The 18,392-nt window shown below is 46.2% G+C and overlaps 1 protein-coding gene across 1 annotated transcript in view; it reads left to right on the top strand.

The window, feature by feature from the left end:
• Positions 1-940: 940 nt before the first annotated feature.
• The window catches only part of KANSL1 (KAT8 regulatory NSL complex subunit 1), a 59,452-nt gene continuing 42,000 nt past the window's right edge, over positions 941-18,392 (top strand). The window contains 1 exon segment of the mRNA XM_031064384.1: positions 941-2,310. Within this exon segment, the coding sequence (XP_030920244.1) occupies positions 1,025-2,310 (1,286 nt within the window). The 5' untranslated portion in view covers positions 941-1,024.

Genomic DNA, 18,392 nt, shown 5'->3' with positions numbered 1-18,392 from the left:
TCTTATGAAGATGCTAAATAACTTCAGCAGTAAAAGGAAAATCAAGTAACTGTTTCATTGGCAGCACAGGCAGTGCTGTGGGTTATTTGAATGCAATTTAAAAAGGCATTTAAAATCACTGACAGTTTTAGTGGTAAGGAAAGTGAATGACCAGAGACTTGTAGATGGTGCGAAGAGGCTGCAGTGTAGAGAAATGAAGAGTTTTTAGTTCTTTAGTTATTTCTTTATACTTGTTTGGTCTAGTTGGGTTAAACCCAGGCTTACTCTGACAGTCAGTGTGGAACTCCTCTGTGCGTGTGTGGGTTAATCTTTATCCATGCTCTTGAAAGAGAAATGGGAATTGCTAACACTGGAAATCACCTGGCTCATTCGGAAATGTACTTCTGGGAAAGTAGGTTTCGTATACACCGGGGAAGAGACTTTCTTGAAATCCCGGTTTCAGGGAAGCAGTGGGGTTCCTTCAGCCACTGGGAGTTTAAGCATATGGAGATTTGTTCCCCTCAAGCCCAGTCTGTATTACATGTTATAGTCAAATTTGTCATTTTTAAGACCCCTGAGCTGGCAGTAGAAGCACTGAAAGCTATTTCATAGGTGTAGCTCAGGGATTTTAATGATGAAGTTGGTGAGCTGCTGGCATTGAAGAATAGGAGCATCCAGGGCTGGAGCTTTCATGGAGGCCTGGAAGGGTTCTGTGAAAGATGGGAGTAGCAGTTCCAGACAGGCACCAACTGTGGGAGATCCTGGGGTTCTGGAGGGCTGTGTGTTCCTGTTTCTGTTCCCTGGTGCTGCTCTGCTGAGCAGCTGGGGCTCTAGGGGGAGGAGGCCGCGCTCAGCGTGGCGAAGCGCAAGCGTCGCATCCATATCTCGCTGCTGTTTTCCAAGTGTTTTTTGATTTATTTCCCCCAAGCGCCTGACTGTGTGTTTTGCCTTCCCCCGTGCAGGCTGCCCTCGGGAGCGGCAGTGGGAGGCAGTGGAGCTGGCCTCGGCAGCGGGAGAGGCTGGACTTCCCGTGTGTCTGTGCTGAATGGCTGCGATGGCGCCCGCTCTCACTGACGCAGCAGCCGAAGCTCACCACATCCGATTCAAGCTGGCTCCCCCGTCCTCCACCTTGTCGCCTGGCAGTGCCGAGAGCAACGGCAACGCCAACAACATCCTCCTGGCTGCCAACGGCACCAAAAGGAAAGCCATTGCTCCGGAGGATCCCAGTCTAGATTTCCGAAACAACCCCACCAAGGAAGAGCTGGGCAAGCTGCAGCCGCTAGTGGCCTCTTATCTCTGCTCGGATGTAACATCTGTCTCTTCAAAAGAGCCTCTGAAGCTGCAAGGAGTCTTCAACAAGCAGACAGTCCTTAAATCTCACTCTCTCTTATCTCAGTCCTTTTTGAAAACAAGTGATCTGTTGGGGAGGCAACCAGTGTTGGAATTCACTTTGGAGAATCTAAAAACAATGAGTACTAATAGCCAGCCACCTCTCCCTCAAGCGCCTGTGAATGGCTTGGCCAAGAAATTGGCCAAAAGTACCAATTCAGACCATGAAAACTCTAGTTCTCTGAATGGTGGGAAGTGTGCTTCTCCTTCTGCTGCCCTCCAGACTGTTGACTATAATACAGGAGGTTCTGAATTGGGGGACTTGAAGACCGGGTTGACCAATTGCACTCTTCCACACAGAAGCCTTGATGCAGAGCACGCAACTCCCTTTAGCAATAATAGCACTGCAAATAAATCCTCCCTAAACTCCACAGAGCAGCAGTGGGTGCTGGAGGGCGGCAGCGGGGACGCGCGGGTGCCCGGTGTCGGCAGCAGTAAGCTGGAGGAGCAGAAGCCCTCCGTGCTGCCTGGTCACCACAGCGCCCTGGACTCGGAGATGAGGACGAGGGCCCTGCTGCGGCGGCAGGCGGACATCGAGAGCCGAGCCCGGCGGCTGCAGAAGCGCTTGCAGGTGGTGCAGGCCAAGCAGGTGGAGAGACACATCCAGCAGCAGTTGGGCGGCTTCTTGGAGAAAACGCTGAGCAAGCTTCCAGCCTTGGACCCCCTGAGGCATCGGAGCCAGCTGATGCTGACCAGAAAAGCAGAAGCAGCCTTGAGGAAAGCTGCGAGCGAGACAGTTACTTCGGAAGGCCTGAGCAACTTCCTGAAGAGTGATTCAATATCAGAGGAACTGGAGAGATTCACGGCCAGTGGCATGGCCAACTTGAGATGCAGCGAGCAGGCCTTTGACTCGGATGTCACTGACAGCAGCTCGGGGGGAGAGTCGGACGTTGAAGAAGAGGAACTGACCAAAGCAGACCCAGAACAACCCCACGTACCACTGTAAGTAGCACTCACTTGTTTCCTTTTGGTGCTGGGGAGCAAGGTGGAAGGTGGCAGGTAGAAATGTGGTTTTTGTAGGAACCCTGAATTTTGGATGATCTTAGGTCAAAGAATTGTTAAAACTGGTGTGGTGTGGTTTGCAGCACGTACAGCACTGAAGATAAAATTCCTCATGCTTACTGGAAATATTCTTTGGTGTTTTTGGAGCAGCAAGTTGTGGAAATAGTGGCTGGCTGGAGTAGGGTGAGCTGCAGATACAAACCTGGAATGTTTCTCTCCAAGAGGCTTTGGTCCTGTCTCCTGAAAGGAAATGCTTGTTGTTTTACAATGGGAATATTTGTTGTAAACCTGTTGTATAAAGTAAGGCCAGTCTGAATCTGTGTGGCTGACAGCGTATTTATCATTGGGGAATTATTTTATTTGTTAAATGGATTGCCTGGAAAAAAGTACTCAGAAAGGATTTGGTTCAAGTGCCAGCGGAAGTGTGAAATGAGTGTGTTCCCTTCTTGAATCTGGGAAATTACTGCTGGGAATTTTCTTCTTGTCTGTGAGTTGCATTAAATGATGACAACAGCTTCATAATTATGTTGTTAACTGGATGCTGTTTGCATAAGTATTAGGTGTCAGTGTGTGTGTGGAGGAGGAAGATCCTTCTTAAGGCAAAATGTCCTGAGACAGATCAGGGAAGAAGGGAAGTTTTTGTTCCAAACCCAGAATTTTCCCTGGGAGTGCATACCACACTATTTTGTAAAAATCTCTTAAAAGGCCATATTCTGTGTCTAGTTTGATATCTTCCTTGCATCAGTAGATGGTCTCTTCCACCCTGATGGATGTGTTGGACCTCAGTTTGTGGAGTGTCGTTATCGTCAACAAAAAGGTCCCAGCCATGGGCTCAGGGGTCCTGGCTGGAATGCCAATGGCTTTCACATCCAGGCTGGAAATAGTCACCAGGACCTCTGAATTCCTGCACTGTCCTGGGGTTCTTCACATCTCTCTGGAGAAATCTCTGAATGGATTTGGATACCTGTTGTCCCGACTGTGTGAGTGACTGGTCGAGGGCTGTGTGACAGATTTTACTGAGCTGGGTGGATGTGAGCTGTGAGCACTTGGTAACTTCAGCATCCTCTGAGAGCATGCTCATGTGGATGAGTGCCGGTAACCAGATGTTACAGCTTTTGAATATCAAATTCCAGCTAAATGTCACATTATGTTTTGGGATGGTGGCACGGGATGAATTTCTGCATGTGAAGCTGTAAATGTGGCTTGAGATTGGGTTTCTCCCAGTGCAAAGCTGGTAGCTAGCTGATCATGTGATCTCTCCTGGGTGGACATAAAGGGGTTCTTGTGCTGTTAGAAACAAGAGTTTAGTAACTTTATTCCTGTTTTATAACATCCACAAACCTACTGTTGGGTTTAGTAGTAGAATTGTATTTCTAAGTCTTGTAGTAGTTATTGGAGGAGACATTTGACGAAAAATCTGCCCAAAATAATATTAAATTTCCCATATTGTGGGTTTCACGGCTTCACGTGTTGTCTAGCAAAGTGAAATTTCTTTGCCACTCCTTAATCCCAAGAGGAAGTGCAGCATTCAGAGACACGGCGCGTGAAATTCTTTGCTGACTTTTCCGCCCCTTGCGTTAGTCATGCCTTCATGTTCTGAGTGTTCTTAAAAAGCCCAAGATTCGAAAGCTAATAAAAAGGCTGATCACTCTGTTTGTCTCTGGGTTCAGAAGCTGGTGTGTATGCACACTGGCATCTGGGCCAGGCCCACCAAAGCCCGTGTAAAGTTGGTGCCTGTGGCTATTCAGTAATGAGCCATCCCTGCACTGACCGTCCTGTTGGATGGATTCTGTGACACCAGCCCAAGCTCTGGCACTGCTGAGCCTCAGTGCATGTTGGTGCTTGTCAGTGGAACTCCTCAAGTCACCCTTAAGAGCTGGTACAAGCTTCTGAGCACATCTAAATACCATTCTTCTCCAGCAGTGCTAGGAGGCAGGAAGGGAAGAGCCGAGTTTTCCACCCAGAAGCTGCCTTGGGCCAGCTGATGGTACACAGCCATGTTGGACATTAGGGTGAGTGCAGAAGGCTGGAGTTTTTGTCTTTCTGAATTTACTTCTTTAGAAGGAAAACATGAACCCCGATTGTTTTAATTTTGATAGATGGAATATCTCAGTGTAGAATGGAGACATTCCAAACCCACCTGGATGTGTTCTGTGTAACCTGCTTTAGCAGACCCTGCCTTGGGTGATCTCCAGAGGTCCCTTCCAACCCCAGCAGTTCTGTGATTCTGTACACTTCTCATTGCTCAGTCACCATCCCTTGCTTCTGCATTGCTCCTGGATGCCCCTACTTTCCCCTCCAAAAAAATCTGCTGTTTGCTTTTAGACCTGTAGTGAGAGTTGTGGCACCAGCAGTGACTCAGAACCTGCTGGCCATGAGTGGCCATGTCACTGACCACCTCAGAGATTCAAGTAGGAGCGCCCAAAAGAGACAAAGACACGTTTACATCATGCTTAGATAAGAGCTGACCTTTGAGTTTTTCTGGTGTGGTGACATTCCAGAGCTGGTATCTGGTCAAGGACAGACTTTGAAGCATTTGTACTATTCTGACCTGCCTGATCTCAGCTACAGAGCACCATCTCCCTGAGAAATTCTTCATTCCAGTGGTGTTAGGGATGTATCAGAACTTGGTAGCTCCTTTTAAAGCACTCCCAGACCTGCTGCCCAGGAAGGTGCTGTCATTCAGGTGCATAACCAGGCCATCATGTAATGCATAAACAAAGCAGGGAGGGATTTGTTACACCTTCGGGAAGCCCTGCCAGCCATGGGCTTGGTTTAACAAGGTGCTCCTGGTTCTCGGGCTGCCGATGGGGAAGGCAGGTGTGTGCAGGCAGGACTGGGTTGTGCTGAGCCCTTTGCTTTGTGTGCATCAAGGACCACCGTGCTGGATTGTGTCTGCTGCAGGTTAGCAATGCCCATGTCTGCTTCACAGCTGAGATTGCCTAGAGGTGTGAGCAGTGCAGAGTGAGGATCAGGAGAGAGCAGCTTTGCCTTTGCTAGGAGGTGAGGAGGGCAGGTGGGAGTCTCCCCTGAGGAGAATCCAAACTTCCTTGGCTGGGTGTGACTGGAGGCAGCAGCGCCTGAGAAACCTGTGCGACTGTGAAAGAGCCCAGGTGCCCTTTGGGGGTGGGCAGGCCCTGGCACAGGTGCCCAGAGCAGCTGGGGCTGCCCCTGGATCCCTGGCAGTGCCCAAGGCCAGGCTGGACAGGGCTTGGAGCCACCTGGGACAGTGGGAGGTGTCCCTGCCATGGCAGGAGTGGCACTGGATGGACTTTAAGGTCCCTTCCAACCCAAACCATTCCATGGTTTTATGTTGCTGTCAGCATGCTGGAACTGCTTGTGAAACGTGGTTCAGAGAAGGACATGGAATTCTTCCCAGTGCTGGAGGGCTGCTGGCTGAAATCTGGTTTATGTGGCTGAGTGATGGTTTAGAAAGTCACCAAAGTCCTGTTGTTTCTGTGTCCCTGTGCTAATACATTTAAATAGGAAATATTTCATGTGGCTTATGCACTTTTATAGTAGTTGCTCTTCTCAGAATGGTGGTTTCTTAGGTTGTGTTGGATTTGCCTGCAGACAAGTTTAATCAGAATTTGTCAATTATTTTTGGCTGGTTGGTGACCTATGCTATGCAGTGATGTAGACATGAGCTGGTGAGTGGTAGGTGATTTAGTTCAACTTTAGTCTGTACCATGGAAAAATTTTCTGAAAAGGTAATGAAACCAAATATTTAACTGGGACTTATCTTTTAGCTCAGGTTTTCTTATCTGTAAAGTCAGTGTTTGGTTGGCAGTTGCATTGAGCTGCTGAGAGGGAACTGAAGTTCCTAGTGACCAATTTCTCACACCCCTGGTTTCCCACAGAACCTTTCCAAGGGTCAGACAGTCCCTGCAGTATTCACTTGTGGTTATTATGATGCCTATGGCCACGATGCCCGAGCACACTTTAATTATTCCCATTTACTGAAGGGAAATCCGAGCACCTTCTGCACTTGGTGTTGCAGTGAATCATTTCACAGCCTGTGTGTTGTCTCCTCCCTGCACTGCGTCACATTGTGCTGCTGGGATTTCAGAGTTGCTGGGCTTGGAGTAGTAATTAACATTTCTCACAACTGCTTTTCCCAGCACTGATTTCCAAGTCCTGTGTTGGAGATGAATGCATGGGGCACTTGGGTTGGGGGTTGCTTGAGGAGTGGCTGCAGTTGGTGCATCAGCTGACTGAGAAATGGGATTTAGAGATTCTGATTTTTTTTCCATTGATTATGTTTTTCAAGCAAGAACATGATAATGAAGCCTGTATCTCAAAGCCCATTAAATAATATTTCTTAAATCCATGACTTTATGGAACTATGGTTCAGATGGCAGATCCCACATGTAATTCAGAAATCAAATCCCACACCATGGGGACTAAGGAAACTTTTCCTACTGGTCACAAACGTGTTTCACTAAATGATTTATGCAGAGCAATCCTAAAAGTTTGTCTCTTACTCGTTATCACTTTTTCAGTCACCTGCTTGACACTTTGGGTATTTTTTGTTGAATTTTAGCTGTGCTTGTAGGTACTGATGACAGCAAGGTGCCTAACTTTATTTTTTAGCTGTTTATGAGAACTTACTTATGTGTTGTCTGAGTTGTTGGTCTCAGCAGTGATGTCTTGGTCAGGAGAGCAGTCCTGAAAGCTCTTTCAGAGAGAGCAAATCCTGAAGTGTTTTTGCTTAGCATTTGAAAGCAGAACAATAGGGTGGCTGATTGTTCAAAAATGCTTAATCAGGTATCTGAAGTAAGTAGGACACTCCAAGTCCCTCTTGCTTTTAAGGGAAGAGGGCAAACAAGACTAGTCAGTTATTTCTCAAAGAGATGCTGGTCCTAGTACACTTTTTACAGATGTTATGGGCGTCTAATAAGTTGTTTCTGACTTTTATTAGAGCCTTGATCCTCGTGCAGACCAGTAGAGAATGGCAGGGAGGTTTGTTGTAGGTCAGTGGCCATCCACAGACCTCAGATGAGGCAGTGTGGTTGTCCTTCATCTGAGAGGGAGTTTGGTGCTTTGGTTTGAATTTATCTATTTAGGCTGAAAGCCCCTTCCACCCCAGAGCAATCTGAGATTCTGTGAACCAGCACTCAGAGTTGGGTCACACGTGCAAGGAATAGCGTTTGGATCAGTGCTGTGTGGAGGAAAACGTTTGAATTGAGTGTGTGGGGTGTTGAATGCAGACAAAGCATCTTTCTGGCAGATGTCTTTAGTGCCCCTGCAGCGTTTTGGGTTGTTCTGTTCAGAGCCAGGTCTTCTCTCCCTGCTTGTCAGGCTGGGCTGGCCTGGTGTATGGAGGATAATGCAGAGGGCTGGGAATGATTTGTGTCTGGTGCTGCCAATAAGCTGCTCTTTGTCTCTCTAGCCCTTACCCAGTGGGGCAGCGAGTAAGAACAGGCTCCAGTTCAGATTTTCTAGGAGTTGTGGGTGACACTGTGAATAGGGTTGTATAAATATTTACTTTACTTTTCATTGGAAAAAGCCTGTCACAACATCTGAAGCAGCAGAAAAAAATTTTTTTAGAAGTTTGTGAATGTGAACTGGTGTTAAAAACCCAGTGTGGTACTTATCTGCTTTGCTGCAGTCTCCTCTGAAATTGAAGTCAGTGTTTGAGCGAGGGAAAGGGGCCCTGTTTAGAGCTAATCTCCAATATTGAAGGCTAATATACCTCTGTGGGGGATGGGGAAAGACTTTTACACTGTGCTACACCAGCATCTGCAAGCTGACCCAGCTCAGAGCTGCATTTTTATTCATGCTGGTACTGACAGAAGACAACAAATGCCTGTGTGGCTGAGATTACAAGTGGAGCAAGGGTGAGCGTGGAATTCCTTAAGGAAGGGCTTGTAAAGGTACTCCCAGGTGTCTTCCTCAAAGATTTGGGGTTTCATTCTGCAGTGACATGGGGCTTCCCCCCCGTTCTGTTCTCTCCTCCTGCAGATCCGTTCTGGTTGCACTCGCTCAGCAGTGCTAGACTTCCAGCTGGGGGAAAATGTTTTTCTTGCTAAACTGGCACTGCCCCAAGAGATTTTTCCACGGAGTGTGTTTTGGGCACACCCTGGATGTGGGGCGTTTTGCAAGTGTCTCCTTTCAAAGGCTTGGAGAGCTCGGTGTCTCTGCTGGGCCATCCTCAGATGAAACGCTTTAGGTAGGAGAGAATTAAAAAAATTGGCTTAGGTTTTATTTGCTGGATTTTGGAATGAAAGGAAGGGCTTAAAAATATAAATAGGTGAGGGCCTGTGCATTGACTAGGAATTCAGATGGGAAGTGGGAAGAGAAGCTTGAATTGCCGTTGGGTTTGTTGCAGTTGCCCTTCTCATCTCTGGAGCCAACTGGGACTGATTCAACTCTCCAGTGCATTTGGAGTTGTCTCTGGTTGTGGCTCTCTGCATTTAAAAGATTTGCTTTCACTTGAAGTACTGGAATGGTTTGCTTAAGTAAGATCCAGCTCCTTATTTTCTTTACTTTTTTTTCCTTTTTTTCTGTCCTATTTCTTTTCACCCCCCTCTGACCTTTCCTGGGATAAGGTTACTTTCTGGAATGCCTGCTCCAGGTTTGACCTCAGCACTGAACAAGCTATTTATGGGAAGGGTACCTGGCACAGGCACGCCGAGTTAAGGATTTGCTAAGGATGCCTGGGATTTTCCTGTAAAAATGTGCTGTTTCATTGCATTGCATCAGCAGTGAGGGGCATGATGCTTTGGTGAAGGAGAATGTTTAAAAGGGGACAGTCAGAGGCTTGTGCTCTTGAGACTTCCTGTTCACTGCTTTTGTTACGGGCTCAGAATTTCTGCAGCAGATTGGTCACGTGGAGGGTGTTTTCCCTTTTCCTGCCTCTCCCTAACCAGCCTGAGCTCTGTGCCAAAGTGTGCCTCCCATGTGCCAAAGTGTGCCATGCCAGTGCTGTCCTGGCTGTGCTGGGCAGGGAGGGCAGACCTAGGCAAGGAGGGTCACCCTGGGCAGGGAGGGCAACCCCAGGAGGGTCACCCTGGGCAGGGAGGGCAGCCCCAGCACTGAGGGCAGCCCAGGGTGTGTTTGGTGCTGCTGTGGGGCCAGGATCTGTCAGGTTAGTGAGGTGAGCTCCTGGCAGATGGCTGTTCTCTCCCCATGCTTGTGTGCAAGCACGGTGTCTCAGCTGCAAAACGAGATGTTCCCTGCGATAGTGGTGGCACAGCTCGGCTGGCACATCCCGTGACGCGCCTGCTTCTGAGGCACTTCAATCCCTGCTGCCTTATGAATGAGCACAGGGTGCTCTCTGCACAACTCCCCGATTCTCAGAGAGCCTCTGGTTTAAAGAGGTAGAGCTCCTGTCTGTTCAGTCTGTGCATCCTGCGTCTGTAAATGCACTCACAGAATCACAGGATGCTTTAGGTGGGAAAGGACCTTTAAGTCCATCCATTTCCACCCCTGCCATGGCAGGGACACCTTCCACTGTCCCAGGCTGCTCCAAACCCCAGCGTCCAGCCTGGCCTGGGAAACTCAGAGGGATCCAGGGATAGCCACAGCTACTCTGCTCAGAATGGAATGCCAGAGAGTTTTGAATGTCATTTTACTGCCTCGGAAGTGCCTCCTTACAGGGTGGATTTGTGAAAAGTGACTTCATTTGGCTGCTGGCTTAATGAAATATTCAGTAATTTAAGCAATGCCAAAAAAACCCCAAACCAACCCCCCCCCTCACTATAATAGTGACTTTTTTAATATTAGGCTCCAAACATTTGATCATCAAATTACCCAAAGAGGGAACTAAGAATGATCAGGGTTCTCCTCATGCAGCAGAGCTTTAGGCTTTTGTATTTTGTGACATTTTTGCAGTTTCCATAGTAACACATAACGATGTTGTAAGAAATGTTGCAAGAATTTTATTTGTGTAAGGGAGGACTTTCAAATATTAATGGAAAGCGGTGTGAATTGGAGGGAAATGTGTGTGATGGGAGGCAGAGGGGAGGGTTTGATGTAGTGCCTGGAGTGAGCAGCCATCCGTAGATTGAACTGGTCTTGGCCAGCAAACAGGAAAATAAGAGAGCTTAAGTCATCTGGGGAATGTTTGCCACAAAATCTTTCTGATGCTGTAGGTGAAGCTTGGGAATATCTCCTGTTGCTCATTCTCCTGGTCCAGGTAAAGAACATTTTGTCTCCAAAGTGCTTCTCATCCCAGCCCGTGTGCAGTTGGAGCTTCATCTCCTTCCATGGTGTTAAAGATTTGGAGCTGTTACCCGTTGACATTCATGGGGGGCTCTAGGCTTAGTTGAGATAAAATTGGATGTCTTCATTTAGAAGCCTTGAGGCAGCTCATAGGCTCAGTGTACATTTCCTAAATTCCCTGGTGGCTCCCCTTTAATACCCTGAGTGCTGAGCTTTGGCTGTTTCAGGGCTGGTGATGTTGCATTAGCAAATCCATTCTACTCCTGAGAGGGAACCAGAGAGGTTTTTTGTGGGTGCAAGAGACAGAAATTGGGACAGGCATCTGTCTGAGCAGGGCACAGCTTCAGTGCTCAGTGATCCTGGCTCTGCTCTGGCAAAATTGAACTGTTGTGCTCCCAGCTCCTGCTCCCTGTGCTTTGATGGGAGGAAGGAGGTGATGGCTCTTCCTGTTCCTGGTGACTTTTTTCTCCCACATCCCAGTGGCCAGGGGGAGAATATTTCTGTTCAGCAGCCGTTGCTATTCCTAGGCTGGGACAGTTGCATGAATAAAAATCACAGCAGCTAAATCTGCCTATTTTTGTGTGAATTGGAACCCTTCTCCATGTGACTTCTGCTATTCCCGTGCTGGCTATTTCAAAAAAATGAGACAATCAGCCTTCTGTAGATCTGCATTTTGAATGCAGAACACTTGCAGGGCTCTTGCTCCATGTATGCAACATTTTGTGGTGTTGGTTTTTACTGTCTCAGGCTAAAACAAGAAAATTATTCTCTCTCTGCTCCTTTCATGTTGTAGGTAGCTCTCCTGCCATTAGCAGAGATTTCTGAAAGTCAAAGGCAAGGTGCTGTTTATACTGAGACAGCAGAAAATAATGTTAAGAAACTAAGCACATTAGGAAATCTCCCAAGGCATTAACCACTTTTCCTACATCAGGGTGGATTAAATTGATACAAATTAATTTTCAAGTATTTTTCATTGTGATAGACACAGCTGAGTGTCGTGTAATGACTTCTCCAAGGTTTGTTGTGCGTGTATTGGTCAAAATCATCCCATTTTAAATAAAATAAATCTGTTTGAGTAGTAGCCAGGCACTTAAGGAAGGTTCCTCAGTGTGGTGATTCATATTGTGCCTAAAGACTGCTTTCCATACTCAGCCCTCTCTCTCCCCCCTACCATCCCTCTCTCCCTGCCTCTGGAAATGGGCAGGAAGCCCGAACCAGCTTAACTCTGACTTATTTAAGCCTACTTTTAATAAGTAATACTTGTAAAAAATCTTACCTGAAGGCTCTGATTGACGTTGTGTTGTGTATTAGATGTTAACCTGGTTTATGAAGTGTGTAACTGCTGGTTTTTCTTTTTTTGACTGCCTTTTTCCTGCATTTTAAATTCTTCCTAACAGGCTGGAATTACATCTGTCTCCAGTTACAGTGGTTCTGTGCTGGTTCACTCTTTTGTGTGAATCTTTCACTTGTCAGACCTGCCCCAGTGCCCCTCCTCGAGTATTCATGGCCAGGTCTTTTGAATGGAAAGAGTTCTGTTTCTTTTTGCAGCTAATTCTTCTGCATGCTGCCTCTTGAGATAGTATTTATTTCAAAATGGGATCCTCTGAGGAGAGAAAATTTTCATGACCCATCCTAGTTGTCAGTGGCACAGCTCTGCCTTTGTTTTCCCCCCTTTTCTCTCTGTACCAGGCATGCTTTTGATTATGTTAAACTCCTGAAACCAAAGCCCTCCAGGCTGGGTACAGGTAAGCCCTGATCAGATTAGCTGCTCTGCAAATTGGGTTGGTTATTGTGCCAATGTTTTCTTGTGCTTGAGCAACGAATTTGTGTGCCAGGACAAGGTGCTCCTCTTTGAAAAATTAAAGGAAAAATGACTCGATTGAATGTTTCAATTGCTTTAGTGAAAATTATCACAGAATATCTGGAGTTGGAAGAGGATCACCCAGTCCAAATCCTGGCTCTGCACAGACACCCCAACAATCCCACCCTGTGCCTCTTTTGCTCCCACAATAAAAAGATGCTCTGTGAAAACTTCGTAGTGCTCAGCGATGCAGCTCCTTGAAAGAGGAGGATGAGGAGAAAATGCAGTGGGTGTTTTGTTCGTTGTTGTCACGTCTGTGAAGATTCTGGTTGTAAATTCCCAGCTGCTTTAACTGTGATGCTTGGAACAGCAATGACTGCAGGACTCCAGCAGGGAGGGAACCTCTGCAGCCCCTCACAGACTAACGAGGTGGTCCCCACTAATGAGGGTCTGTTCTGGAGCCCAGTGTTACTGGGTGAATCTGCTGGAGGAATCCTCTCTTTATTGTTTTCCTCTGATGTCGTGGCATTCCTCAAAATCCCTTTCATCTACTTCTTGTCTGCTTGTTAACAACCATCTGCATGCAGAGCACTTGGCTACTTTCAATCTTTGCCTTACATAATTGAAGTTTTCCCCCCCTCCTCCTTTTGGAGCTTTCTGGTAGGATTTTTTTTCCTCTCTAATGTAGGTGTTTGAATTTTTCAACTAGTCAAACTAGTACCTAAAGTGATCTTCCTGTTCTGGGCTTGCTACAGTTGTCATACTGGGGGAAAAAAAATTGGTTTTACTTAAATTTATTAGGCATGGGAGAAAACTTTGCTGCCCAGAGCAGCTGGGGCTGCCCCATCGCAGGTTGGATGGGACTTGGAGCAGCCTGGGACAGTGGGAGGTGTCAATGCCCAGGGCAGGGGTGGCACTGGATGAGCTTTAAGGTCCCTTCCCAACCCAAACCATTCTGTGATTCTGTAAAACTGTGTAATTTTCCTTCCAGTTTGAGCGACTGCAACCAAAATTTTCAAGAAAGCATATCCAGGGAAGCTTTTTCTCTTTTTTTTCCTTCTTTTTCTACTCTTGGGTCCCACAGAGCTCTCCTGGAGTTTTAAAGTGAGTTGGATGCTCATTGCCCAGCCTTTGGGGATTTGTTGGATGAGGAATAGTGGGATGTGCCTGTCCTCGCTGCCCTTGGGAGCTGCTGACCTGGTACAAATGGGAGTATTAATTGAAGTAATGGAGCTCTCCTGGGTTTCACTTCATTTCTGAGAGTAGCTTGTCCAAAAGCATCTTGGTTTATTTATTTGGCTGATGCTTGGTGGGATAAAGGGGGTTCTGAGAATTTGTGGTTGTCTCCTTAGCTGTGGCTCATGCTGCTGTCTCAGAAAGGAGACAGGTAGTTCCCCTCCTCCTCCTCCTCCTCTTCCTCCTCTTCCTCCCTGCCACAGAGAGAGCAGAGCAGCAGCTGCCCGGCTCCCTCCAGGATTAATCATCTCCATCGAACCTCTGATCAGGTTTTGACACACACTAGGGCAGACAGCTGATGGAAAAGTGTTGTCTTCATTCACAGAGAGGTCTTGGAGAATGTGGAAATCCATGCAAAAATCTCTCTTTTCCAGTCACTGTAATTGCCTGTTAGCTCAGAGCTGGGTAATGTCACTTCTAAAGCTGCATTTATTGCACAAGATTGTATGATCATTTCAGAGGGACATTTTCCCTTTTACCAAGGCTCTTTTCTTTTTTATTTAGATGGAAACATCCCACCCTCTCTAGTAGTCATGAACTCCCTGGCCCTTCAAGGTAGCTGACAGTGCAGAGCTGCACTGGCTGACCACAGTTCTAGTTCTTACCACAGTTCATTCCAGCTCCTCTAATGAAAAAAAACCTGTCGTATCTCTTCCAGAGCTGGGAATCCTCTAGATCTGGGGAGGTGCAAATGTGTAATGGTTTGGCTGCAGGTCCTGCTTGGCCCTCTGGACCCTTGCAGGCTGTGCAGTAATGGACTCGCAGCCACAGCTCTTTGTTCCTGCTACAATGACTTTTGTGTTGGCTTTTGTTGTGAAACTCTTGGCTTCAGAGTTTGTGAATGTGTTTGAAAACCTCCCATGCGTTGTAGGCTTTCTTCTGACACGTGCAGGGAGTTGGATGGGCCAGGAGAAGGACTCTGTCCCAAAGCTGGGAACCCTCAGCTCAGGCTCACCCTCAGATGGATGGGGAGCATCCAGGGGCAGGGAGGGCTCAGCCTCTTTGCAGCACTCTTACAAAAGTCCCCGTGGCTTGAGAACCTCTATTCTGTCCTTTGTGTGAACCTTTTGTAGTTCTACCAAGCGTTAAGGTCTGGATGATGGTGTAATACTCCAAACTATTCTCATTTGCTGCCTTTCCTCGTGGATTACTTGACTGAAAGTTGCCCCAGTTCAGTTTTTTTGGCTCTTATGCTGGCTTTTAGACATGTGAGTGTGACATGCTTTGCTTCTGCTTGTAAATAAAAAAACCAAATTAAAAAAAAAAGGCCTAGTATTCATGTCTCTAGAAAAGCCCAACTCCTAGAAAGTGGTGACTGCAGGGTGAGTAATGCTCCATTCACTCCCACTCCCTCTTCTCCCAAAAGAACAGGAAAACCCTCCTGAACACATCTTTGATAAAAAATCCTCCTGATGAGATTGATGTCTTGTTTTTTTGAGAGACTGAGATTTGGGATAACGATGAGCTCTGCTGCTTGGATCAGATGTTTCAATGCCACCAATCAAAACATCTTCTAAAAATATCCCATATTCAGGAAGAATCCATTCTTGCAAATTGGAGCCCAGTATTAAAGAACATACTGTTGGTTGCAAATGGTCCAAATTAAAGAAACAGACCAATATTCCTCTCTCTCTTCTCCCTTTCCAACTCCTTATAGAAATGCTGGATATTTATTGCAGACTTCACACAGCTTGAAAATAAAATTAGAGTATGAGATGCTCCAAATTGTGGCACTTGAGATGCAGTGGAGTTTGCTCAGAAGGTAGAAAGTGGCCTGATTGCTCTACAGATACTTTTATTCTGTCTCCTGCCTTGTGTCTTGGCATGAAACAAACATTGTCTAGTCCTTGTGAAAAGTCCTGGAGTAGAGAGTATGTCTTGGCTGAACCTGATTGAAAGGGCTGAGGAAAATCTATCCAAGAAAAATAAATTTCTGGTGGAGCAGCCAACAGTGTGTGTGACATGAATAACTTCTGGAGAGATGGGGGTGGTACAGAAAGGTGGTTTTGATTTGGCTCTGGGAAATATGGATGAAATGGGGGGATAAAGACCATTTTTATGTGTCCTTACAGACACAATTAAGATATAACCATCTCTTTATAGCCTGAAATAATTCAGTTCTTGGTGTTTTCTCACCACTTCTTGTGCCCATGGCTTCTCTTTCCACCTTGTACCCTGAACTTTCTGATCTTGTCTAGATCGTGCAGGAGAGCTTCTCCCTTTTCTCCTGCTCTGTGGACCATGGAGTTGGGTGTCTCAGACAGGGCAGTGTTGGCTTTCATCCCAGAGGGAGTTTGATGCATTGGTTTCAATTGAACTTTCTTGGGTGAGGTCTCAGCTGTTTTGGGGCAGAGCAGGAGGTCCCATCCCCAAAGTGCCAGCAGTGACATGAGCCCCACAGAGCTGCTGCTGTGGGGTTCCTGGGCTGCCCCAGCTCTGGGGTTGTGACGGTGTTCACAGGGGTCTTAGGATGAGGGAAGAGACGAGGATCTGACTCCATGTTTCAGAAGGCTTGATTTATTATTTTATGATATATATTATATTAAAACTATACTAAAAGAATAGAAGAAAGGATTTCATCAGAAGGCTAGCTGAGAATAGAAAAAGAAAGAATGATAACAAAAGCTTCTGTCTTGGACAGAGAGTCCAAGCCAGCTGACTGTGATTGGCCATTAATTAGAAACAACCACATGAGACCAATCACAGATCCACCTGTTGCACTCCACAGCAGCAGATAACCATTGTTTACATTTCGTTCCTGAGGCCTCTCAGCTTCTCAGGAGGAAAAATCCTAAGGAAAGGATTTTTCAGAAAATACCATGGCTACGTGGGGTTCCTGGTTTGCAGAGGTACCTCACAGGGCTGTTTATGTAGGGAGGGAGAGGAGCTGGAAATCACCCCTGGGTGTCAAGGGCACGGTTCCCTGTTGCTGCCTGTCCTCTCCCCAGCCTGTGTGTGCTTTCCTCCTCTCCCTGTCCCTCCCCTTGCTCCTGCAGGTGAGGCAGGAGCTCCCCTGTTTGCATTTACAACAGGGAGGAGCCGTGTAGCAGTGGCAAACCTGCCACGTCTGCTCGATACAGACCCGCATTGTCCTTGACAAGGAAAGAGCCTTCCAGTAACTCACCTTGCCAGCAAGAAAGAGGATTTCTTTTTTCTTTTTTTTTTTTTATTTTTATTAAGAGCAGCTGAGTTGCTTGGAATCAGTGTGGTGTTTAGTGACGCCCAAGGAGGATGTACTTTTGTGAATAGAAAATGCTGCTTAATTGCTCAAGACAGCAGTTTATTCTTTCACGTTATGGAATTCCAGTCTGTGTGAACCCAGCAATGTGGCTCTGAACTCATTATTTTGATTTCTTGCTCGCTGCCTTGACATAGTAGAAAGCATCTCTCCCTTGCAGAATGAAATGCTGAATCTGTTTTAAATGAGATTAAATTAATACTGCGTTCTGGGGAGCTCTTTTGCAAAGAATCAGCAGCATTCTGCTCTTCTGCAGGATTGTGTTAATCATCAGACATGAGCTGAAGGACTGTGGCCACATAACAGCCCAGCAGAAAGCTGAAGGGATAACTCAGGTATCTCTGGGAAGAGAAGCAGGCTGCAGGAATCCTGAGTCACAGAAATAAATGTAATTGACTATATGTTTCCCAAACAGCAGCTGAATCCAACTATTCCAAAATAAAAACGGTTTTGTTTTCTCTTTCACATGTGACGTACAGTCCTTTTTATAGCTTCTTGTGTTTTTTAAGCTATAGGGAATTGTGAAGGACTTGTGTGAATTTATAGTGAGTTTTGAAAGGCTTGAAAGCATTTTGGAGTGTGTGTGTATGTATGTACACACTCTGTGCATGGTATACAACCAACATTTTAAAGAAGCCTCTGTGTTGATTTAGACCCCAGCAGTTTGAGGCCCTTGCTCTCATCTCTGTAGTTACAGGTATGGTTAAGTTTGTTGGCTGCAAGGAGGAAATCTGCAGTCTCTTTTTCAATGGAATCTCAATATAATTTTATTAAAGCAGGTTTTAGGACAAGCAGGAGGTGAGGTGTAGGTCACTGGGTAAAAGCAAGTGTGTTTTGAGAGCTTGAATATGGAATCTTAGTGTGTGTGGTAGAGTTCATCCATGTTGGTTAGAGGTTATTGTAAAGTTTGAAACACGAGGTTTAACATCTCTTCTAGAATTTGCATCTTTATGTGGATAGCAGGATGCAAAATACTTAAACATGGTTCAATTCCTATATCTTGGTGCCTTGTTTCTGGCTTCTGCACCACTGGTGTTTTATCTCAGTTTTCTGACTTGCTGTGGCAAAAGCAGAGAGCTGTTAGATAAGGAGCTTTTAAAGATGTGACTTGTCAGTAAGAAAGCAGCCTGTAAGCCTTGCTTCGTCAGCCTTTAGATGAAATTAAGTGGTTGCAAATTAATTTGTTCTTAATAAATTAAACTGAATACAGTTACCAGTTTGTCCAAGACTTTGTTTATAAGGTCCAATAGACTTCTTGGAGCTTTTATTTTTGTTGTAAGTTCTGTTTTTATATCAAAGGACATAAATCATGAGTTCTTTGTTGCCTTATGAAGGTCAACATCAGGATTCTCCTGTATCAGTCTGGACTGGTGTCTCTGGGGAGGGAAGTTTTGCCCCAAACCAGTAGCTGCTGCTTTTTAGCTCACATCAGCCTTACTCTCCCCTTTTTTCTTCCAAACTGGAGACTGTGAAGGGATCTGCTGCTACACTTGTAAATGGAAGGGGATATACTGGAGATTAAATATTGCCTGTGCGTGCTCTGTGTCTCAAGCTGCAGTTGGAACAGCATTGCCTATTGCC

The sequence above is a fragment of the Geospiza fortis genome, unplaced genomic scaffold (genome assembly GCF_000277835.1).
Source record: "Geospiza fortis unplaced genomic scaffold, GeoFor_1.0 scaffold344, whole genome shotgun sequence".
Taxonomy (NCBI): domain Eukaryota; kingdom Metazoa; phylum Chordata; class Aves; order Passeriformes; family Thraupidae; genus Geospiza; species Geospiza fortis.
The sequence above is the reverse complement of the archived record's forward strand: the minus strand, read 5'-3'. Positions and strand labels throughout refer to the sequence as shown.